This window comes from Typopeltis vanoorti, chromosome 7 (assembly GCF_054136105.1).
Source record: "Typopeltis vanoorti isolate ZY-2024b chromosome 7, IOZ_Tvanoo_1.0, whole genome shotgun sequence".
NCBI lineage: Eukaryota > Metazoa > Arthropoda > Arachnida > Uropygi > Thelyphonidae > Typopeltis > Typopeltis vanoorti.
Window position 1 is genome coordinate 31110933 of NC_143555.1, and position 25887 is coordinate 31136819.

At 35.7% G+C, this 25887-nt stretch overlaps 1 protein-coding gene across 1 annotated transcript in view; it reads left to right on the plus strand.

The window, feature by feature from the left end:
• The window catches only part of LOC150104559 (methionine aminopeptidase 1), a 172653-nt gene that overhangs the window by 62026 nt on the left and 84740 nt on the right, over nucleotides 1-25887 (plus strand). The window contains exons 6-7 of the mRNA XM_090395775.1: nucleotides 3551-3634; nucleotides 12098-12165. Of these exons, the coding sequence (XP_090251901.1) occupies nucleotides 3551-3634; nucleotides 12098-12165 (152 nt within the window). The remainder of the gene's footprint in view (nucleotides 1-3550; nucleotides 3635-12097; nucleotides 12166-25887) is intronic.

The window sequence follows — 25887 nt, forward strand, 5'->3', positions numbered from 1 at the left end:
AACACAAATTACCTCCGATTAATTATATTTTACAGTCGTGGTCCACTAATTATTTTCTCTATCTTTTTTCTGGGTTCCGGCAAATAGGCTCTAATTTTTTTTCGGAACAGTGCATCTTACAATTAAGATTCAGGCGACACTCTAATGACAATTGAAAAACACATTTTATTCACAACTAAACAGGTGTGAAAAAAATTTTATTTTATTCACAACTTACACTATAATTTTGTTAAAGAGACATTCTCAGTTTAACTCTTAATAAAAACTACCACGTTAAAATACACTTTCGATTCAAGATTATCATGACACAAATATTCATTCCTTTCCAATACTAAATTAATATCCTCGGCAACTATACTAACAAACAAAAAAATTATTACCCTAGGCAATTTACTATTAACAAATTGATACTATCCTAGGCTATTGTACTGCTATCAAACTGCTAACCTTCAACTAGTACATGCATGATCTTCAATCACTTATCAAACATTAAAATTCATTCATTAACTCTGCCCAAATTCAGCACCTTAAACTTAGCAGTCCACTATTAAAATTCCCCTATAATTCACAAAACAGAATAAAAGGATCAAAATCACTTTAGGGCTGCTACCCACTGTACGTACTTATTCCTTGGCTTCGAGTTGGAGTTCTGACTTTTCCTTCCGTCAAAAGTTTTGACTCCCTTCATAGTCTGGCATTAGATTATCGACACTGACGGCATCTGGGACGCTGTCTCTCTGGCACTTCGGGCGAAAGGGTTCAGCATGAGGGGTGCGTGCGCGTTCATGCAATGGAGCAGTTCCTTCCAAATTCCTCTCTCCGGAAAATAGCTCCCGGCAAAGATTGTCATCAGGTCTAATCTCTGCCTGGCAGATTGGCTCCTATCAGACTTCTGGCATGACTTCTCCAGAAAGTCGGTCCTTGTTGGCTGATATCCGATGGAAAACCGATATCCGTTCTTCTGGCCAACGCCTTTTATTCATCCTCTTCCGGATGAATTTCACCCTGCATGAAGATATTGGACCCCAAACATTTTGCCGTGATCCCTTGATCTTTCACTACCACTGACGGTTTCTTTGTTCTCCTGCTGCACTCCTTTAATCCTATTTCGTTGGGCAGCAGAAGCTCGTCTGAAGTAGTTGATCTGATTGACACTGACCTTGAAGGTGTTTACAAGTGAAGTTTGCAAACAACTTTCATATGTCCTTATAAGGAGCTATCATACGATGGGATTGCCTTTGTTAATGACAATCTAGAAATTTCCTTCTTAGAGCAGTAAGCACAAGCAATTCCCATAGGATTATTTGTTAACATTTAGCTTTAACTATATACAGACATACAAGGTCATTTTTGTAACAATCTTATAGGACTTGACCTCTGTAAAAATTGATGTAAAATGCTTTGTCATTTTGAAGCTATATCAGATTTTTACACACACACACACACACACACACACACTGTATAACATCTACAGTCTTTTGTATCATATAAGACAATATTGATGTAGATACTGACAAACAGATGATTCTTTTTGTAAATAGACGACATAAACTTATGGTATCGATAAATACAGTATAGTACTGTAGATGTATTTTTCTCTTCCTTATTTTCTTAATAATATTTTCTTTTCTCTAGTTTACTTTATTGTAAGAATTCAGTTTATAATACATATAGCATACAAAATATGAGTTAATGGACTGTTTATGATATTGGTAAGGCTTTTAGTCAATCTTAGGCAATTAGTAGTTTAATTTTTGTTGAGTCAAAAGTTATACATGGATTTTTGACTGTTGGGAGGGAGGTTGATGCCTCTAACCCCCATGTTGTTCAGGATCAACTGTATATTGTTCATTCCAATATTCAAAAAGAAGCAAAAAAAAAAAAAAAAAACTTGTGGTATTGCCTAGATTGTATATCTACCCCAGGTGGCTGGTTAATTTGATTTTCCCACCTGCTATCAAGTTAGACCACTGGGAGACTGAGAACAGAACAGCCTCGGTACCACGCATGTTCTCCTTTGGGCTGACTTGATTTCTTGCAGTTCCATCAGTTTTGCTTGCATTTGGTCTTGGTCATGAATATCTTGTTCAATCACATCCCATTATTCTCAGTAGGAATGAGTTCTAATGACTGAGAGAGCGAGAGAGAGAGATATATATAGAATCCTGATATAAAGGTAGTCATTTATCACATCCTTGTAGCCGTTTCTGCACATGGTATAACTTACTGGAAATGCTCGTGTGTGGCAAATATGAATGGATGTACTTAATTGTCAGTGATGTTCAGATGAACTGCATCATTTAGCCTTTGCTATACTGATTAGTTGCAGCCTCTGTAGCTCTGTCAGTATATACAGAACTCTTTGGTTTGAAAGGTCTGGGTTTGATTCCTGTCCATGATATGAGGAACCTTTATCAGGTCTTTTCAACTAAATGTGAATTTGCCAGTCTCCTATATAGAGGTGGAGAGTTTCTCTCTCGGAAACTTGGGTTTTTCATCCTTCAAAACAGGCGAACAGTCATGCACACACACACACACACTGACATAAATACTTACCGTAGGGCAAGGAAGGCAATGGGAAACCTCCTTGTTCCATAATCAATATTCCCTAGTAAAATAGCTTATTGTTATCCCACCAAGGTTGGAGAGAGAAGAAGAAGATACTAGTTAAAGGATTTAAAAATCTTTCAGGAAACATATATCATACCATCATTCCACTACTTGGCATTGCTGTCACTATACTTTCTCCACTCTTCTAGTGTGCAGCACTGATGTTAATTTTTCACCTTAGCCATAGTTGCTTGTTTTTACTTTTACTGGAATGGAGTTATGCCCACAGGTCATCTACTATTGTATGCCTTATTTAAAACATTGTCTGTGACTGATAAATTCAATATTGCCTTGCACTCCATAGTTTTCCTTTGCAGTGATTTGACTAATTATAGCACTTCTGTTGAACTTTATTTATTCTCTTGATCCTTTGTGTACTTCTCACGCATCTGCTTTAATAGTGACCTTGGTGATGTTCAGCCATATATCCAAAATTGCTGATATCGATGCATCACCATTTTTGGTTTATGTAATCGAGACACTGATGCATGTGGCACTCTTAATAGGGGAGTGGTTTCTAAGATTCTCTAACTGGCACGTCAGCTTCTGTTATCTCCCTTCTAAAAAGTCATTTAAGTCATGACCTTTTTTTTCCACCTTTCTCTCACTTGTGTTGTGTGCAAACACACATGCTTACATGAAGATGTATCTACTGTAGCCAATCTGTTATAATCAGTGCCTGCCACTCATTGTTGGTCATGTTATTGGTAAATTCTGTTTGACATGGGGAAGGGGGGGGGGGGTGGTATCTAACATTTTGGTTGGCCATACTGTATATTAGCTACATTTATGTTTAGGAAAAAATATTATTCAATCTTGCACAGTTTAAATTTTCACCTTGTTTTCATAAAATTACAGTTTGTAGATTTTTATTCAAATTCAGAGGTAGTTTTTATAATACCCATTATCTGTGGTTCATTTCTAAGTGATGTTCTTTCAGCTTGCAAGAGAAGTACTTGATGTTGCAGCTAATACAGTGGCCATAGGAGTGACAACAGATGAAATTGATAAAGCAGTTCATGAGGTGATATACTTACTATCCAATTTTGTAGTGTTAAGCATAATTCTAATTATAGATGATGCTATATACAATTTTATCTTATATTTTTCTTTTTAAAAATAATTCCCCAACTAATATAATTGTTAGTATATTGATTTATTTCTAGAAGAAAACCTAATGTACAGATTTTCTTATTGGATTTTATAAAATATTTCTTTATTGTACAAATGAAATGGTGTTAATGTTTAATATGATTTTATGTATATAATGCTAAGATGAACAGAATTACCATTTGGTCACAGGTTCCATTTTATTGTTTAATATACTTTCTTATAGCTTGCTTCAAAAAGAATATGCACTTATAAGGCTAAGGAAACATTTCAACTTAAGTGTATTTTCCCTTCCTCTTCCATTCTCAAACATTTGGTTGCTTGCATAGTCATTTGCTTATAAAATAATCTTACTTGTTCAATAGCACACTGAAAAAAAATTAACTCTCACTATAACATATTGCTGAAAGAGTATCAATCTGTTTTAAAGAAAATTCACTATAGTTTGCTATCTATAACAAACTATAGTTGATGAGACTTCAATAAAGGTCAAAACAAGACCTTTCCCATAATGCATAGCATTATATGAGGTTTGTTCGATAAGTCCGTGCAAAAATGAAGAAAACATAATTTTTTTGGACAAACATTTTTTATTTTTCAACAGTCTCCTTTGAGGTCTATACACTTAGTCCAATGATGCTCAAGTTTTTTGATCCCGTCCATATAGTATAATTTGTCCAACTTTTCAAAATAGGCAGTTATTTTGGCAATCACCTCATTGTTTGATGAAAATGCCATTTTCTCATGTTTGGAAACAGATAGTAGTCCAAGGGAGCTAAATCTGGAGAGTGGGGGGGGGAGTGCAAAAGGACATCGTAGCATAAATCGAACAATTTTGCAGAAGAGTGTGCAGGCGCGTTGTAGTGGTGAAAAAGAATCTTCTTTTTTGCCAAGTGTGGTCATTTTTCCTTTATTTCATTATTTAAATGATTCAGCAAAGACGCATAATACACTCCGGTAATTGTTTTGCCCTTTTCCAAGAAGTCTATGAAGATTATGCCACGAGCATCCAAGAAGACAGTGGCCATAACCTTTCCTGCTGAAGGAATGGTTTTCACTTTCTTTGGTGCAGATTCCCCGCTTGCAACTCATTGTTTTGACTGTTCCTTGGCCTCAGGCTGTTAGTGACGAATCCATGTTTCATCCACTGTTACGAAACGACGCAAAAATTCCTCTGGATTCCATTGTAACAGCTCAAGCTGTCCTTGCAACAGTTCACATGTTGATGCTTTTGATCCAGTGTGAGCAAATGCAGCACCCATCTTGCGGATAGTTTTCTCACATGAATGTTCATGTAAAATATGTACACGGTCATTTGAGATCCCCACAGCCTTAGCAATTTCACGCACTTTCACTCTTCTATCATCCATCACCATATCATGGACTTTTTCAATAATTTCTGGAGTAGTGACCTCAACAGGGCGTCCAGAACATTCAGCATCACTTGTGCTCATATGGCCACTTCGAAAGCTACTAAACCACTTATGAACCGTTTTCTAATCGAAGGTGTAGACTCACCATAATGTTTATCAAGCTTAGCTTTGGTTTCCTGGGCCGTTTTGCCTTTCAAAAAGTAACGTTTAATCACTACACACAATTCTTTCTCATCCATTTTTCACAAATCACGGTACTTGATCGATTCAAATGAACATCAAACACAGAGTAATAGATCTATCTGACTGAAACTTAGTGTGTGATCCTCCAACAGTTGCCAGCAATTAAAAATAACCTCTATATGGTGGAGCCATCTCTTCGACTTTGCATGGACTAATCGAACAGCCCTCATACATACCCATAGGGATATGTGATTTGCATTATGGGATAATAAGACAAATGATGTGAAGTCATAAGCTTCTATATATGAGTTGCCCCAGTCCTGAAAATAGTTCAGACACAAACTTGTTTGCTTACACTTGGATAAAGGATTAAACCAAGTATATAATTTCTTGGTATCTTTAATTTATAAGTTACTTTGAAGGAGTGTGTGTGTATTAATTTATTCTTCATGGATTATCTGGCTTCAAATATTGACTATTGGTTTTAAGATTTTTCTTTTTTGCTAAATTGAGAATAGTCTGTGTCCATGCATTCCTCTTTTAAAAAATATCCAAGACATAGTCAAAGTGAACAATGTTCATGATACTTTGGGATTTTAAGTTTTGGATTATTCTCAGATAAAGAAGTATCTTCTTATCTGCTAGCATGTGCTTTTTTTTTTTACACCAAAGGATTTTCATTTAACTATCTTTTTTTTTTTTTTTGTTTGATTGTTTGTTTGATTTCCTAAATGACAACATTTAGGAATGATGTAATTGTGAAATGATTGGATGGATATATGAGTTAATTCCCCTTTAGATACTTTTATTTCTGTTTCCTGCTCAGCATAAGAGGATTTTCCACCATGTTTACTAAATTTAGTTTAATCCTTTATCCAAGTGTGAGCAAACAAAGTTTGCGCCTGAAAGTATCTTCAGGACTGGGGTAAGGTGGTACAACACCAGGGAAACTCCTTGCAAAGGTGCAGCAAGCTACCAACACTCCTATCTCAGTATCTCCTATAATGCAAAACACATCTCCTTGCAGATATTTCTAATGTTATGCATTAAGGGAAGGGCCACTACACAGACTAGTTTCGACCTTTATTGAGGTCTCTTCAGTGGGAGCCAGGCCCAAGTGGAGATACCAGGCAGAAGCATTGGCAGTTCATCTCCACCTATAGGAGTTGCCAAATGGTGTGCCACCCTTTTTTAATAAATCACTCCGGATTTAGAGAAAGAGGTTGAAAGTTTATTTTTCACTTGGTTAGAGTATAATAAATTTAGTTTAATCCTTTATCCAGGTGTGAGCAAACAAAGTTTGTGCCTGAAAGTATCTTCAGGAGTGTTGGTAGCTTGCTGCACCTTTGCAAGGAGTTGTCCTGGTGTTGTACTACCTTACCCCAGTCCTGAAGATACTTTCAGGCATAAACTTTGTTTGCGCACACTTGGATAAAGGATTAAACTAAATTTATTATACTCTAACCAAGTGAAAAATAAACTTTCAATTTCCACCATGTTGTTACAGTAAACTTCCTCTTCACCTATTGATGTGGAATAATCGCTCTTCTGATTTGGATCTGCTTCAAATCATTCAACAAACATGCTTAGAAATAAGCTGTATATTCTCCCTTGCAGGATTAACATTTTTAAAAATCATATTGAGATTAAGAGCAGCATGAGAAGATGATATTCGAGCAGAAGGGCTGAAGTATGGTGGTATAAAAGACTTCACAGTGGCTGCACTGCATACTTCAGAAGGCCTGGACAGAGGGACAAATTCTTGATGATTGGAGTAGAGCTCTAATAGTACCCACATATAAAAAGGGAAATAAAACCGAATGTGAGAATTACAGAGGTATTTCCCTACTGAGTGTTCTGGGCAAGATTTATGCCAGCTTACTTGAGAAACGGTTGAGAAGAATAGTGGACGAAAAGCTTGGTGAAGAACAAGCTGGATTCAGGCCAAATAGACGCTGTCAGGATCAGATCTTCACTTTACGACAATTAGTTGAGAAAGCATGGGAATATAACGTGGATCTGTATTTAAGTTTTGTCGATCTTGAAAAGGCATACGACAAGGTGCCAGGAGAGAAGCTATGCAATACACTACAGTTATATGGTGTCAATGGGGCATTATATCAAGCAATACTTAGTCTTTATTTGAGTTGCAAGTCAGCAGTTAGAATTGAAGGAAGTACAGGACGATGGTTTAATGTGTTAAATCTGGTGTGAGACAAGGGATATACATTATCCCCTCTGTTATTCATTATCTATATCGATCACATTATGAAGGAAAGTGGTATTAAACATGATATCAGAATTGGAGATGTTAATGTCAGCTCTTTGCTTAATGCGGACGATGTTATACTTCTAAATAAATCTCCTACAAGTTTGCAAGATTCCCTTACTGAATTGAATAACTGTTGTAATAGATAAGGTATTGAAGGTCAGCAATAAAAAGACAAAGACAATGAAAATAGGTAGAATTGCTTAAAATGTCAATTGTGTTTTGAATGGGAAACCCTTGGAACAAGTAAAACTTAGGCACGATTTTTAGTTAAGATGGTAAATTAAATATGGAAATAGACAACAGAATCAACAAAGCTGGTATGGTAGGAAGTCAATTGAATAAGTTCATATGGAATAAGGGAGAAATTAGTCGGAACACTAAATTAGCTGTATACAAGACAGTGTTCAAACCAGTTTTAACTTATGGATCTGAGAGCTGGGTCAGAAGTAAAACACTTGACCAAAGACTAGAGACCGCAGGTATGAGAGTCCTGAGAAAGATTGGAGGCATGAACAGATGGCATCAATGGCAATATCATATTAAAAATGAGGATATTGGGAAAGAACTTGACATTGTCAGCATCCAGGAATGCATTAGCAGAGCTAATCTCAGGTGGTATGGTCACTTGAACAGAATGGGCGAGGAAAGATTAGCAAAACAAATGTTCTCTGCCAGGTTGGCAGGAAAATGACCCAGAGGAAGACCGAGATATAGGTGGATTGATACAGTACAAAGTGTCTTATATGATAGAAATATAAGATCTGATAATGTTGGAGTCTTGACAAGTAACAGACTGATTTGGAGGAAAATTGTAGATAGGAAGTTAGTAATGATGTAAATTTTTCATGTAGTACTATCATGTCAGGAATTTAATGATCATTTGAGATTATTTGTATAATTTTTACTTTGTGTTTTGAAAAGCTGGTATTATTGCTGATAATTACTGTTATGGCTTATTGTGTTTTGAGCATCAGTTAGGTGACATTTAACTGATCAAGGCCGAGAACAGTGGTAAGGAATTTGAACAAAAACAGTACAGTACATGTACCTAATTTGAATCCCTCTATACAAGTAGTTATATTTGTTAATTTAAAGCTGCACAGGTGGTCTGAAAAGTTTTCGGCCTCAACCATAGATGGAAACACTATCAGCAAGATTTTTTTTTTTTTTTTTAAATTGGTACATCTGTCATAAGCATTCATGTGAAATTGCAAGTCATTCTATCAAGTAGTTTGTTTTATACAGCTGTCTGAATCCCTTGAAATGGATAAAATTCAGTATCGTGCGGTGATAAAATTCTTTGTAAAAGAAGGTTTAAAGCCCAAAGAAATTCATTCAAAGTTCATAAAAGTTTATGGGTACTCTTCTCCTTCATTTCCAACAATTAAGAAAGGGGTGCCAAGTTTGTACCAGCCTTGAAGATGATCCACGTGAAGGATTTCCAAAAAGTGTAACAACACCAGAAATCATTGATCAAGTGCACTATATGGTATTGGGTGACTGGCGAGTCAAAGTGCATGAAATTGCTGAGAGTATAGGCATTTCAAAAGAATGTGTAGGATATATTTTGCATGAATAATTGCAAATGAAAAAGCTTTGCACGAGATGAGTGCCACGTTTGCTCACAGCAGATCAAAAACGCACTTGCATGAAAATCTGAACAGTGCTTGGAACATTTTAACAAGAAAAAAACTGATTTTGTGTGTCGATTTATTACTATGGATGAGACTTGGATTCACCATTACACACCAGAGTCAAAACAGTGGACAGAAGCCAGTTGTTCAGCAGCAAAGATGACATTCAGTTCCATCAGCAGGAAAGATCATGACATTGGTGTTTTGGGATGTTAAAGGCATTTTGTTTATTAATTATCTTGAAAAGGGTAAAACAATAACCAGGGAATATTGTTCTGAATTTTTAACCAGACTAGAAGAAAAGATCTGGTTTGCAGAAGAAAAAAAAATGATCTTTCATCAGGATGATGCACCTGCCCACTGACAATGGGAAAATTAAGGGATCTGCACTATGAATTGTTGGAACATCCACCGTATTCCCCAGATTTGGCTCACTCTGATTTCCATCTCTTCCCAAAACTAAAACTCTTCTTTGCTGGTCAATGTTTTTCTTCAAATCAAGAGGTGATTGCACTGTAGAAGGATATTTTGCAGATCTTACTGAGAACTCTACAGGGACATGATAATGGTGCTTAAGCATTGCTGGAATAAATGTAGTAGTCTTAAGGGAGATTATGTTGAAAAATAAAAATAATTTTGAAATTATAAATTCGTTTTTTTTTTTCTTTGTTAGGCTGAGACTTTTCAGATTACCCTTGTATGTTAGTGATGTATAGACAAGTCATTGCTTCAGTTGGATTATTTGTGTGTTTGTGTGTGTTGAGGTTTTTCCTCCCTCTGTAGTGTTACTATAATTATGTTGTTTTACCTGGTGTTGGAGAAGTTAAGTATATGCAGTGATTCTTGTTCATACTGTAATCTTACAAAGAGCACTCAATCTTTTGGGTCATAACGTAGCTTTTCAATATTGTTATATGCCCCTTCTTGGACTCTCTTCCAGCATGCTGACAGAAAAGGTGGTTACAAAATTTTGCACTTTTTATTTGGGAATTCTTTAGCTGTGTTATCTTCAGGCCACTCATGACATAAACCACTTCAGGTCTCCAATGAGCAAGATGGGTGGTTTCTCATCTGGCACTGAAGGTCATCAACTGTCTTGCATCCATCTGCTTTGTATTTATTTATTTATTTATTTTTTTTTTCCAGCTTATGGCAACCAGTGCATGAAGGTCAGTATATCCTAAACATTAATTATATGAAGAGCCAAAGGCTTCAATTCGGCGACATAAGCTTATTTAAGTTAAGGGATATTACATCCCATATTGTTTCATAGCCGAATAAGAAACTCAAAGAGTTTCATGCGGAATATAGTAAATATATAAAGTTCGGCGAGTCCAAGCGTAAGCAAATACCTGGATAGTGTTACAACTGACCCATTAGGGAGTGCAACACTGAGGCAACTCATGGTAAGGGTGGAGCAAGCTCCGATCTCTATTCTTGATATTTTTTCATAATGTGAAACCCAACTCCTAGGAGCTGTATTACTGCTCTACGTTATGAGTGAGAGGTCACTACCCAGACCGGTTTCAACCTTTATTGAGGTCTCATTAAGAATAGGGATCGGAGCTTGCTCCACCCTTATCATGAGTTGCCTCAGTGTTGCACTCCCTAAAGGGTCAGTTGTAACAATATCCCGGTATTTGCTTATGCTTGGACTCGTCGAACTTTATATATTTACTATATTCGGCTATGAAACAATATGGGATGTAATATCCCTTAACTTAAATAAATGTATGTCGCCGAATTGAAGCCTTTGGCTCTTCATATAATTAATAATTTATTAGGACACCTTCTTGGCAATTCTCATAGTAGGGTATATGTAAGTTCTGTTTGCTACAAACTTGGTATTTCTAGGTCTACCTACTCACTGATGAGACCTCAATAAAGGTTGAAACCGGTCTGGGTAGTGACCTTCTCTCACTCGTAATGTAGAACAGTAATACAGCTCCTAGGAGCTGGGTTTCACATTATGGGGAAATATCAAGAATAGTGATCGGAGCTTGCTCCACCCTTACCATGAGTTGCCTCAGTGTTGCACTCCCTAAAGGGTCAGTTGTAACACTATCCAGGTATTTGCTTACGCTTGGAATCGCCGAACTTTATATATTTACTATATTCGGAATGAAACTCTTCGAGTTTCTTATTCGGCTATGAAACAATAAGGGATGTAATATCCGTTAACTTAAATATCCTAAACATGTTGACAAAATGAATAGGCCATCAGTAACTTACGAACTGTAGAAAAACATTTGCAAAAGACAGATCTCTAACCTTCCTTACTGATGAGTTGTTCAAAATTTAAAAAAAAAAAGTTTATATAAAAAAAATCTGAAATTGTCTATCCCTCAAAAAAATAAAAACACAAGTTTTATTTTTATCTTCATAATCAATTTTAAAAAAATGCATGTGTCTGAAAACATCCATGTGTCAGCCTTTCTTAATTGCACTGATGAATGAAAGAAAGCTGATATCCTACATGCAAGCAGCCACTCACAAACTTTTGGAAAGTTGAGCATATTTGCAGGATCACTGCACTTACTAATGGGTCGGATACAAGTGTGTGGGAGAGGGGTATCTGTTGTGTAAAAAAAAAAAAAAAAAAATGTTTATCGCTTAAAAGCTGATTAGTAGAAAAATTATTTTTAGTGCACCTCCTGTGATGAGTCTTCGTACTCTATTTAGGTGCCTATTATATTAAAATAATTTTCATAATCAGCTTAATATATAATTTTAATTAGGTATTGTGATTTTTACTTAGTTTCAATCCAGTTTTTTTTGAAACTATTTAATGTATACAGTTCCTTAGATTTTTATAAGAAAATTCTTATTAAATGCATTTTAATGTATTAATGCACTCCTAAACAAAAGCAGGCAAAATAGCCATAAAAATAAAAGCATTTTAATACTTCTTTCAGGCTTGTATAGATAGAGAATGTTACCCATCGCCATTAAATTATTATGGCTTTCCAAAGTCTTGTTGCACGTAAGTATCAATATTTTCAATTATAACTGTGATTAAAAAATATTCCTCTAAAAAAGCTAATGTGGCAGTTCTAATTATGTTAGTGCAGCAGCACAACTGTCAGAGCATATTTCTTCATAAACTAATAACTATTCAACACAAGGGATCAAATATTTGATATCTTCCAGTAAACAAGTCAATTCCCTGAACTTATTGAAATTTGTCCATATCTATTGAGTCCCCCCCCACCCAGAAACTTGGTTTTCATTCCACAAAACATAGACTGGCTGGAGAACATGTGTAGTTAACAGATACAATCCACTGTGTAGTGTTAGTTGCTTTTGGCCATAATTCCATCCCTCTTTATCATTGAGCATTTGATTCATTCCTCTTCCATGTCATTGTCTCGCTCATGCACATGCAATCCATCAGTAGTTGAAGTTCTTCCTTTAAAATTTCCTATTGCATATAGGTGACTTCAACAGCCACCACACACTTTGGAAATATGCTTCCAACAATGAATGCTAAGAGACTTTGACTGAATGGGTAGTAATTCGCAACATGCACCTAACTTTTGATGCAAATAACAGATCTTCCGTCAGGTCAACAGCTTGGAACAGGGAGTACAAACCTGACCTCTGCCTCATCACTCAAGACAACAATGGATGATTGTTACCTACATTGAGAAGATTTCTCTCCAACATGAACCAATTATATTAGAGGTAGGTCTGCCAGTATCCCTTGTCAGATTCATCCAATATCCCCACTGGAACTTCCAGAAAGCTGACTGGGATACACTTGACAAATATGTCCATTGGATTCTTCCAGCAAGCAATAATTACAAGAGATTTATGAGAGCTGTTTTGTTCTGCATGGAGTACATCCCTGAGTGGGATGATGATAGTAATAACCTGTATCAAGGATACCTAGTGTATGGGGACTCTGACATTGCTGATAACTCATTCACAGCCTTGACATCAACTGACAGAAGAAATGGACTGAGACAGTAGAAAGACTCAATTTTCAGCACTCCAGTAGAAAAGCATGGAGCCTTCTAAGAAAGCTAGGTAGTAGCACCCTGACTATCCAGGAACAATCAGTTATTTCTCCTAACCATCCTAACCAGTATGCATCACATATTGTCAAGACATCAAGATATACTGCCAAGGACAAACAGCACACTCTTCAAATAAAAAGAGAATTACATTTTTGAAAAATAACAGACTATCAGACCTTTTATATTTGTGACCTTTCACTCTTGATTAACATTGCTTTAATGGATATGAAAACAGGCAAAGCTCCAGGTTTCGATGGAATTCATCCTGATTTCCTGTTGAAGTCAAGCCAAAAAGCTCTCTGACATCCCCCAGACTTGTAGACTTCCGAAAGAGTTTAAGAGGACAAAAATTATTCCCATCTTAAAACCAGGAAAAACGCAAAAAACCAGAAAATTACCGACCATTCACCCTGCATTGTGTCTGCTATAAGCTCCTAGAAAGGCTCATCCTCAATAGAATTGCCCCTAAGATAATAGAACAAGTCCAGTTGAACAGGCTGTATTCCGATATTAACGAAGCTGCTGTGATCAGATTTTGTCACTCACCACACATAAATAGGCAGGCTACCAACAATGCCTGAAAACAGCTGTAGGTTTTGTAGACTTTACCACAGCTTATGATACAGTCTGGAGGCAAGGAGCAATCTGCAAGTTACTCCATGTAGTCCAGTGCAGAACAATAGCTAAATTAGTTGAAAACATGCTAAGCAATCGCTTTTCCAAGTGTATATGGATGATAACAAAAGTAAACAAAGAACACTGGATAATGGATTATCACAAAAGTCAGTTCTTGCTCGCCTCTTTTTTAAATTATACATTGCAGATTTGCCTAATACAGCCTCCAAGAAGTTTTGTTATATTGACTAGTCATCAGACACACCAACTTTACTACAATGGAAGACATACTAACAAATGACCTTGGAGTCCTGGATGAATACCTCTGAAAATGGAGAGTATGCCCAAATCCTAGCAAAACAGAAGTTTCATGCTTTCACCTGAACAATAACCACGCTAACAAAGAACTGATGAGCTACTTTAACTACAGACTGCTATGCTACAACAGATTCCCGAAATATCTGGCCTTCACTTTGGATAGAACTCTATCTTTTAAACCACATCATTAACACAGCATCCAAGCTAAAAACACGAAATAATATACTGCAAAAACTATGTGGAACAACTTGGGGTGCCTCAGCAGCAACGCTTCGCTGCACTGCTCTTGGTCTCGTTTACTCTGCAGCTGAATACTGCTCATCCATATGGCTGAACAGCACCCATGTGTACTTGGTTGATGCTCAGCTTATCACTATGCACCTTATTTCTGGAGCTGTCAAATCAACCTCAAGCTACTGGCTCTCACTGCTAAGCAACATCCACACCTCTGCAGATTCTTCTGCATGAATGCAGCAAAATTATGGAAACCCAAGATCTCCCATTCCATGAAGACATCCCACTCCTAGAAATAAATACGCTAAAATCAAGACACCATCCAATCATAACAGCAAAAAATCTTGTGGAGACAAGTTTTAAGACGGAAAAGTGGAAAGAGTCCTGGTGTAATACTTCAACAGGGAACTTCCATGAATTAGTGGACCCAACATAGATGCCTTCAGGTTTTGACCGACCTTGGAAAAACTTGGTCTACCCTTAACAGAATTTGCACCAATCATGGCAAGTGTGCAGATGTGCAGACCACATCTGCACACTTGCCATGGGACATGATTGCCTCATGGCAACCTTTACAAATGGGGCATGATTGCCTCACTCAGGTGCGACTGTGGGTCACCCCTTCAGACAATCATATTATTATTATATGACACCTCCAGGGAGTCCAAAGACCCATCGAGGGATAGTGTGCAACAGCATGGAACGATTGATCCTTCCAACTACTAACCACACTCAAACTTGGTAACGTGCATACAATGGAAACCTGTCAGACTTCATCCATGCTACACCAAGTGCAGTTAAATGGATAATCAACCTAGACATACAGTTGGAGTCTATTCTCGAGTGTCTCTTTTATGACTGTTATTTTGTATTATAGTACATATGTCTATTAAGTATTATGTTTTTATCATCATCAAATTCCCGACATGTACCCTCAAGGGGTATATAGGATATGATAATACTACATGAAAAAGTTTACATCATTACTAACTTCCTATCTACAATTTTCCTCCAAATCAGTCTGTTACTTGTCAAGACTCCAACATTATCAGATCTTATATTTCTGTTGTCTAAGGCACTTTGTACTGTATCAATCCACCTATATCTTGGTCTTCCTCTGGGTCATTTTCCTGCCAACCTGGCAGAGAACACTTGTTTTGCTAATCTTTCCTCGCCCATTTTGTTTAAGCGATACCACCTGAGATTAGCTCTGCTAATGCATTCCTGGATGCTGACAATGTCAGGTTCTTTCCTAATATCCTAGTTTTTAGTATGATATTGCCATTGATGCCATCTGTTCACACCTATAATCTTTCTCAGCACTCTCATATCTATGGTCTCTAATCTTTGGTCAAGTGTTTTACTTCTGACCCACCTCTCAGATCTATAAGTTTGAACTGGTTTGAACACTGTCTTGTATACAGCTAATTTAGTGTTCTGACTAATTTCTCTCTTATTCCATATGAATTTATTCAATTGACTGCCTGCCATACCAGCTTTGCTGATTCTGATGTCTATTTCCATATTTAATTTACCATCTTCACTAAAAATCGTACCTAAGTAGCTGAAAAATGTTTTACTTGTTCCACAGGTTCCCCGTTCACAATGCAGTTGACATTTTCAACGCATTTTGCTTATATATATATATATATATATGATTATTGTAATACAACTTTTCATGTGTGAGCCATATGATAAATAAATAATTTCCACATATATCAATTCTGCTGCTTTAATATGATTAAATTTGATTAACTGGATTTCTTGGCTGAATCAATTTTTATTCCATTATGATAGTATGTTCCTCATACTGAATGTAATCGTACATTATTGAAGATTATCATATGTTTACTTGCAGGAACATTTCAGCAGCTATTATACCTTCTCTTCTATACCAATTTCTTTTCTTGGTTGGTCCTATAGAGTATGCTTGTAAAATCATCATCATCAAATTCCTGCCATGTACCCTCAAGGGGGTGTACAGGATATGATAGTACTACATGAAAAAAATTACACCATTACTAACTTCCTATCTACAATTTTCTTCCAAATCAGTCTGTTACTTGTCATGACTCCAACATTATCAGATCCTATATTTCTATCATCTAAGGCACTTTGTACCGCATCAATCCACCTATATCTTGTCTTCCTCTGGGTCGTTTTGCTGCCAACCTGGCCGAGAACACTTGTTTTGCTAATCTTTCCTCGCCCATTCTGTTTAAGTGACCATACCACCTGAGATTAGCTCTGCTAAGGCATTCCTGGATGCTGACAATGTCAAGTTCTTTCCTAATATCCTCGTTTTTAATATGATATTGCCATTGATGCCATCTGTTCACACCTCTAATCTTTCTCAGAACTCTCATATCTGCAGTCTCTAGTCTTTGGTCAAGTGTTTTACTTCTGACCCAGCTCTCCGATCCATAAATTAAAACTGGTTTGAACACTGTCTTGTATATAGCTAATTTAGTGTTCTGGCTAATTTCTCTCTTATTCCATATGAATTTATTCAATTGACTTCCTACCATACCAGCTTTGCTGATTCTGTTGTCTATTTCTAAATTTAATTTACCATCTTCAGTAAAAATCGTGCTTAAGTAGCTGAAATGTTTTACTTGTTCCACAGGTTCTCCGTTCACAACACAGTTGACATTTTCAATGATTCTGCCTATTTTCATTGTCTTTGTCTTTTTATTGCTGACCTTCATACCATATCTATTACAACAACTATTCAATTTAGTCAGAGAATCTTGCAGGCTTGTAGCGGATTTATTTAAAAGTATTACATTTTCCGCATAAAGCAAAGAGCTGACATTAACATCTACAATTTTGATATCATGTTTAATACCGCTTTCCTTCATAATGTGATCCATATAGATAATAAATAACACAGGGGATAATGTACATCCTTGTCTCACACCAGATTTAACATTAAACCATCTTCCTGTACTTCCTTCAATTCTAACTGCTGACTTACAACTCAAATGAAGACTAAGTATTGCTTGATATAATGCCCCATTGACACCATATAACTGCAGCGTATTGAATAGTTTCTCTCTTGGCACATTGTCATATGCCTTTTCCAAATCAACAAAACTTAAATACCGATCTTTGTCATATTCCCATGCTTTTTCGACTATTTGTCGTAAAGTGAAGATCTGATCCTGACAGCCTCTATTTGGCCTGAATCCAGCTTGTTCTTCACCACACTTTTCTTCCACAATTCTTCTCAACCATTTCTCAACTATACTTGCATAGATCTTGCCAGGAACACTCAGTAGGGAAATACCCCTGTAATTCTCACATTCAGTTTTATTTCCCTTTTTATATATGGGTACTATGAGAGCTCTACTCCAATCATTGGGAATTCGTCCCTCTGTCGAGGCTTTCTGAACTATACAGTGCAGTAACTGTAAGACTTATACCACCATACTTCAGCATTTCTGGTCGAATATCATCTACTCCAGCTGCCTTTCCACATTTCAAGCCTTTGATGGCTTTTTCTACTTCACGTATAGATGTGTATTCCTGACTGCATGCCTGGTCAGTGTTTTTTAGCACTGTGCTGTCATCACTGCTTGTCTCATTTAACAGTTTTTCAAAGTAATTACTCCATACTTCAGGGATATCTTTTTCTCCCATTTTCATGTCACCTTTATCATCTCTAACTCCTTTTACAGCACTCTTTCCTCCATTCCTAAGCTTCTTCAACAACCTCCAGAATATTTTGCCACCTTCTTGATATTTATTTTCTATATTCTTGCCAAAGTCCTCCCATGACTTTTGTTTAGCTAGTTTTACACAGTGTTTAGCATTCTTGCGTTTGTCTCTATATTCTCTAAGAGCACAAGCTGACTTATTTGACAGGAACTTTTGATATGCTTTCTTCTTTTCCTTCACTGCCTCTTTAACTTCTTGCGTCCACCAGGGAGTTCTGATTTTTCTATCCTTGCAAACAACCTCACCACATGCCTCTCTGGCTGAATCAATCAGTGTTTTCTTGAAGGCTTGCCACTGAATCTCCAAGGTTTGGTTCCTGTTCTCAAACTCTTTCATTTTTTCTTCAATAATCTTTTATTTTAGTCTACAGTTCACATCTGAGAGCTGCTCAACTTTTATTCGCTTTAAAACTTTCTTACATGTTATTCTTTTGAATATGAAATTAAATTTTATCCTGCTCAAGACTAAATAGTGATCACTTCCAATTTCAAATCCTCTGTACACTCTGGTGTCCTGCACCAGGGAGAAAACATCACTATTGTTGATAGTGATGTTTTCTTTTTTCACCAATGAGACTTCTTATTCCTAGCCTCTTCTCTATATGTGAATTTGTGCACGTTTTTATGTTGAAACATGGTGTTAGTAATAACCAGTCCATGTCCTGAGCAGAAATCCAACAGATATTTGCTATTATTATTAGCTTTGCTCTTTTCTCCAAAATTTCCCAAAATATTTTTGTATGTCTCACAATCATTTCCTACTCTGCTATTTAGATCCCCAACAAGGACCAACTTTTCCTTTTTCATTGTGTCAGTTGCTTTCTCTAAAGCTTCAAAAAATTCCTCCACTTCTACCTTAGTAGAACCTTCTGTGGGACCATAGGCACAAATAAGTCTCATTGTCCAGTTCGCCATTCTCATATTTGCCCACATTACTCTACTTGAAACTGACTGCCATTCAAGAAGATTAGCCTCGTATTTTGTGTTGAATACTATGGCTACTCCTTCTTTTCCTTGATTATCATTGCCTGAATATAACATTTTGTATTTATTGCTTAGAAAGATTTCACCAGTTTTGGTCTTTTTTGTTTCAGTCACCCCTATTATATCGATCTGGTACTTATCTAATTCTTCAGCTAGCTCCATTTCTTTGCCATTCAGGCTTCTTACATTGATAGTACCGATCTTTAATTCTGGTGATGTTGAGTTGGGGTTTGTTTTCAGATTTGTAATGTTTGTAAAAGACTAACCAAAAAAAGTCAACTTGCTAGATATACAGTGTTTTGTTTACTTTTGAATCTGGATTTGATGCTTCTTTGCCTAGGAAGTTTGTAAATCACACTTTCATAGGACACACGAAAAAATTAAAATAAAATAAATGGTAGTTTTTACTTCTGAAGGGAAATGAGTATAGCACTGAGTTCAAGTATGCCAAAGCTCCTTTCAAAATGCATATCAGAGGACTGTTTAAAAGTGCATTAATTTGTTTGCACCTCATACTGTACTATATCAGAACAGTACATTATAAGGAATATGTTAAAATTTTGTAAAAAAAAAAAAAAAAAAAAAAAGTTCTTCCTATCATGGATTTTAGGCCAAGCGGCTTGTTTTGGTCTCATGCCATTGCTTTCGCTTAAAAGAAGAGAGTGTGAGGAACTAATTTATGGAGAAGGTGTTAGAGAGGATTTCGAATGGACTAGAAAGCATACAAGATTGGTGGAGACATAATTCAGAAGCATTTCTAAGCTGTGCAATTGAGGTGCTTGGTGAAACATTGTAAAGATTAGAGAGCAGAAAGATGGTTGGTGATGGAATAATAATGTACAAGAAGCAGTGACAGGTATGAGGAAGTCAAAGCAGAAGCGGGGCGAGTCAAGAGTGGAAGAGGAGACAGAGAGAAAAAACGAGAAGCCAAGAGAGTTGTTGCGAAGGCCATGGCATATCAAGACCTTTATGATCATTTAGAAACAAAGGAAGGACAGAGAAAGATTTGATTGGCAAAATGTAGAAATAAGGCATCAAAGGACATCGTACATGTGAGGCTGATCAAAGACTGGAGGAAGGATATTAAGGAGGGATGTGGATATAAGAAACAGGTGGAGAATATACTTTGAAGGGCTTTTGAATGAAGAAAATGCAAGGACTCACAGAGAAGATGGGGAACTTTATGAGGGGATGGTGCTGAACATCTTTCAAAATAATTATTGCATACATCAAGAATATTTTTATCTGCAGTCTTACCTCCATTTCTGAGCTTTCTCAGTATTCTCCAGAATATTTTACCACCTTCCTGATATTTATTTTCACGGTTTTTACCAGTCTTCACATGACTTTCATTTAGATAATTTTACACAATGCTTTGCTTTCTTACATTTTTTTCTGTATTTCCTAAGAGCACAAGGTGACTTATTTGCCAGTAACTTTCAATGTGTTTTCTGCTTTGGCTTTTCCTTGACTGTCTTTTTGACTTCCTGAGTTCACCATGGAGTTCTGATTTTTCTATCCTTGCAAATTACTTCACCATATGTTTCTTTGGCTGAATGAATTAGTTTTCTTCAGGATTTGGCCTTGAATATCCAAGGTTTGGTTCTTGTCAAATTCTTTAATTTTTTTTCTTCAGTGATGTTTGTGTATTTGAGTCTACAGTTCACATCGGATAGTGGTTCTATTTTGATTTGTTTCAAAACTTTCTTACACACCTTTCTTTTAGTATGAAGTTCAATTTTTATCCTTCTCAACACTAAATTGTAATCACTTTGTTTCATATTCTCAGTATGCTCTTGCATTCTGAACCATTGGGAAAGCCACTGTACCACAATAACATAGTTAATAAGACCTTTCCTTGCATCTTCTTTCCAAGTGAGTTTCTGCACATTTTTATGTTGGAACATGGTATTAGTAATAACTAGTCCATGTCCAGAGTAGAAATCTAGCAGGTACAACCATTATTATTAGCTTTGCTCTTTTCTCCAATTTTTCCCCAAAACATTCTTATATGGCAGGTATTCATTTCCTACTCTGCTGTTTAGATCTCCAACAAGGACCAACTTTTCCATTTTCGTTGTGTGAACTGCCTTTTCTAGTGTCTCAAATTCCTCCATTTTTTCCTTATTAGAACCTTCTTTGGGACCATAAGCAGAAATGTCTCATTGTCTAGTTCCCCATTCTGATATTAGCCTACATCACTACTTGATATTGTCTGCCGTTCAAGAAGATTATCCTCATATTTACTGTTGAATACTATAGCCACTTCCTCTTTTCCCTGATTGCTATTGCTTGAATATAACATCTTGTATTTGTTTGTTGCTTAGAAATATCTCACCTGTTTTTGTCTTCTTTCTTTTGGTAACACCTATTATGTTCTTCTGCCAGTTCTGTTTCTTTTTCCATTGATGCTTCTTATGTTTATGGTGCCAATCTTGATCTCTGCTGATGTTGTGGTTTATTTCAGTAGCCGACTTTTTGCTATATTTGTCCTGGTTTCCTGACAAAACAATGAGGCCTTGTTTAACCAGGAGATACCCTAGCCAGCACAAAATTCCATCATGTTGTACCATCATTTAGTTATGGTTTAAGCCAATAAGAATACAATTTGGTTGGCTAAATTCCATATTACCAGCTCATCCTCATTCGTTCAGTATCCACTTGTTAGATACCCAACAGGGTGCACCATGAGAAGGTGAGGACTGGACATCATGTCAGAGGCCATGGTCAGTTTGTTGCATATGACACCTCCCAGTTATCCAGCCTTGACCCTTAAGCACATTTTGTTACAGGTTCTCAGATTAAAGTTTGATTCTGATTCCATACACCTAAAGGAAAACACACAACAGATTTATTTCTGTGTCAAGGATATTCAGCTTCACTCCCGGATTTTTTTCCTTTTGGAAACAGCTCCTTTCATTGAATACTACAGGAATGATTGAAAAAAAAGTTTAGTTGAATATCTGATTTTTTTTCTGATTAAGATACAGAACTAGAATCAAATCCGTATCCAGAGTGAGTTAACTATTTTCTTTTACTTGAATGTTCTAATAATGTGAATTCGATGTCTTTTTGTAAAATTTGAAACATCACATAAAAATCTTGGTGCAAGTACAAAATTAAGTTTAGTTTTTGTTTGAGTGGAAACTTGTTTAAATATGGTATACATCTTTAGTTTACTACAAAATTTTTTGCAGATTTGTATCTATAACTTGAAGTGGTCAGATGCAAAATTCCACTTAGAAAGGTTTTTTTACAAATATCATTCTGCATGTTGAACAGTTGGTAGTTTAAATACCTTCAAACCAATACCTTTGTTTCTTTTTATATATACAGAGCTCATCCTATTTTTTTATCCAATGTTTCTAGTGTACATCTAAAAAGAAAGTACAGTTGACCCTTGAACAACATGGGTTTGAACTGCTCTGTTCCACTTATATGGTGAATATTAGTGGATTCTCAAATCAGGAATATACCATGAATTTTTTTCGATAAATATGTTGGGAAGATGTTAGGTATGTCATGAATGCATAAAATATATGTAGATACTAGTCTATTTTATTATTTACTACCATAAAATATACACCAAATTATTATAAAACATTAAAATTTGTCAAAACTTATGCACACAAACGTTTACAGATCGTACATGGCATCATTTGCAGTCGAGAGGAATATAAACAAATGTAAAGATGCAGTATTAAATCATGACTGCTTAAAATTAACTGCTATTGATTAGGTTAATTAGTATAAAATAAAAATTTTATAAGGATTCATTCATTAGTGTATAGTCTAAGCTAACATAAAGCATCATATTGCTGCTTATCTTATGAATGCATGAATTGTTATACCTGTAAATAAATAAATAAATATTAATTTTTCACATTATCTTTTCAATTTTTGAAGTCTAGTATGTAATACGTATAACACTTTCAGTGTTTTGTATCATATAAGACAATATTGATGTAGGTAGTGACAGGCGATTCATGGTATATTCCTGATTTGAGAATTCTTGTAAACAGCTGACGTAAACTTATATTATCGATAAATACAGTAAATGTGTTTTCTCTTCCTTATGATTTTCTTAACATTTTCTTTTCTCTAGCTTACTTTATTGTAAGAATATGGTATATAATACAAAATGTGTGTTGACTGTTTATGTTATTGGTAAGGCCTTTGGTCAACAGTAGGCTATTAGTAAAGTTTTTGGGGAGTCAAAAGTTATACATGGATTTTCGACTGGAGTGGGAGGGGGAGAATTTGCCATCCCTAATTCTAGCATTGTTCAAGGGTCTGTATATTGGAAACATTTTGCTACATTCTGCCATAATAATGTAGTCGTGGTGGCTTGTGCCTTTTGTAATAATTTTGTTATGTTGTATATTATATTTTTTTTGCAATACCCTGCTTTGTCTTTGCTTTCTTTTTATTTAATTATCGTGAATGGTCAGCTGCTTTAACCCTCAACTGCCACTATTTATTTATTTCTACTATATCTTATTTCCTACACTCTATAGCTTAACAAATTTATTTGTTTAATGACTACACCCATTAGACTATATATTGAGCATGAGATTATAAGATCTTAAACCAAAGACAAAACAGATATCGTTCATAATTAGAAGAAACACACGTATAAACCACAGTGAAAATTATTTAATTGTAAATATTTCATCCTAAGTATCTTAGGACATCACCAGTACAGTATTTAAACAAAAATTAGGAATAACATACAGTTAGGGCACATGATTACAATAGAATCTCATGAAAACGTGCATAACGTGCTAAAGTAGTACAAAAAAAAAACGTTAATTATTTAACACAGTTTTGTATGATAATTTCCCATACTTTAGGAATAGTAAGAACGTCGTTGCGGTTTAGGTTTGGTCTGTGTAGTAGGGCTTCAGAACTTTCTTTGTATAAACGTTCATGTTTAAATAAAGATCTATGTAAAAGTTTAGCCTTTTCCCAATGGATCCTATGGTTTGGATTTTCAATTCCGTGTTGAGAGAGGCCAGATTTCTGCGGTTTAAGAAGACGAATGTGGTCTTGATGTTCCGAGATGCGTTTCTGAACAGACCTACCTGTCTGTCCAAAGTAAGATAATTTGCATGAGCATGGAATCTCATAAACACCAGGTAACATCAAGGGTGAGAATTTGTCCTTAGGAGAAGGTAATAAGTTGTAAATTTGGTTGATAGGTTTGTAAGTAGTGGCAAAATTGTATTTCTTCATGATTTTAGAAAGACGTTTTGAGATGCCTTTAACGTAAGGTATGGGAATCCTATGCACTTCTTTTGATGTATGCAGAAGTGACTGATGATTTTTTGAGTTGTTTTGGGATTATATCCATTTAGGATGGCTGTATTTTTGATAACTTCTAATTCCTGGTTTAAAGATTCTTCAGAGGAGCAGAATTTGTGTGCTCTGGAAACTAGTGATTTAATAATGCCAGATTTCTGAGATGGATGATGAGCAGAAGAATTGTGAATGTAGCGACCTGAGAATGTAGGTTTGCGAAGTTATCAAAAATACAGCCATCCTAAATGAATATAATCCTAAAACAACTCAAAAAATCATCAGTCACTTCTGCATACATCAAACCAGACAGGAAGAAGTGCATAGGATTCCCATACCTTACGTTAAAGGCATCTCAGAATGTCTTTCTAAAATTATGAAGAAATACAATTTTGCCACTACTTACAAACCTATCAACCAAATTTACAACTTATTAAAAAAAGTTTAGCCTTTTCCATTGGGAAAAGGCTAAACTTTTACATAGATCTTTATTTAAACATGAACGTTTATACAAAGAAAGTTCTGAAGCCCTACTACACAGACCAAACCTAAACCGCAACGACGTTCTTACTATTCCTAAAGTATGGGAAATTATCATACAAAACTGTGTTAAATAATTAACGTTTTTTTTTGTACTACTTTAGTACGTTATGCACGTTTTCATGAGATTCTATTGTAATCATGTGCCCTAACTGTATGTTATTCCTAATTTTTGTTTAAATACTGTACTGGTGATGTCCTAAGATACTTAGGATGAAATATTTACAATTAAATAATTTTCACTGTGGTTTATACGTGTGTTTCTTCTAATTATGAACGCACCACAGGTTTCGTTATTTAGAAAAGATATCGTTCATATTCCCTGCTTATGTTATTCTTACTTTATAGTTGTGACTTAAATATAAATCATATAACTTCTATCTTATGCAAGTTCAAATTTTTTAAGATAGTGCATTGACAGAATCAGTCCACTGTTGTTCACAAATCATTTAATTAAGTCGAAAGAAATTAGTTACGGGATGATTCACATATATACACAATGTTATTGTGTATATATGTGAATCATCGTGAATCAATGTGAATTATTACAGTACTCTTGCTAGTCTCAATTCCTTCTAATCTAACCTTAGTTCTAAGTTAATTCACAATCTAGCAAAACATGAATGCTATGCTAGATTGTGAATTAACTGAATAGAAGGCATATGTACCTTGGTTAAGCCTAATTCAACATTAAAATACAATACAATATCTCATAAACATAGATACTTGACATACATTCTTGTTCAGTATTACAACTGCTTACAATTCTTATTCAGCACACGGTCTTTCACATTAATCTTTTGTTCATATGTAAGTCTTCTTGTCTTTCTTTCCACTTGCTTACTCGTTCCTGTTTACCTGCCAAATTTCTTCCCTGTCTGTGTTGTCGACTATGCCTTTGCCCTATTGGACTCTTAACATGATGGCGATGCACAGCCCCTTCCTTTCCATATGATTGGCACAATATTTCTCACATGG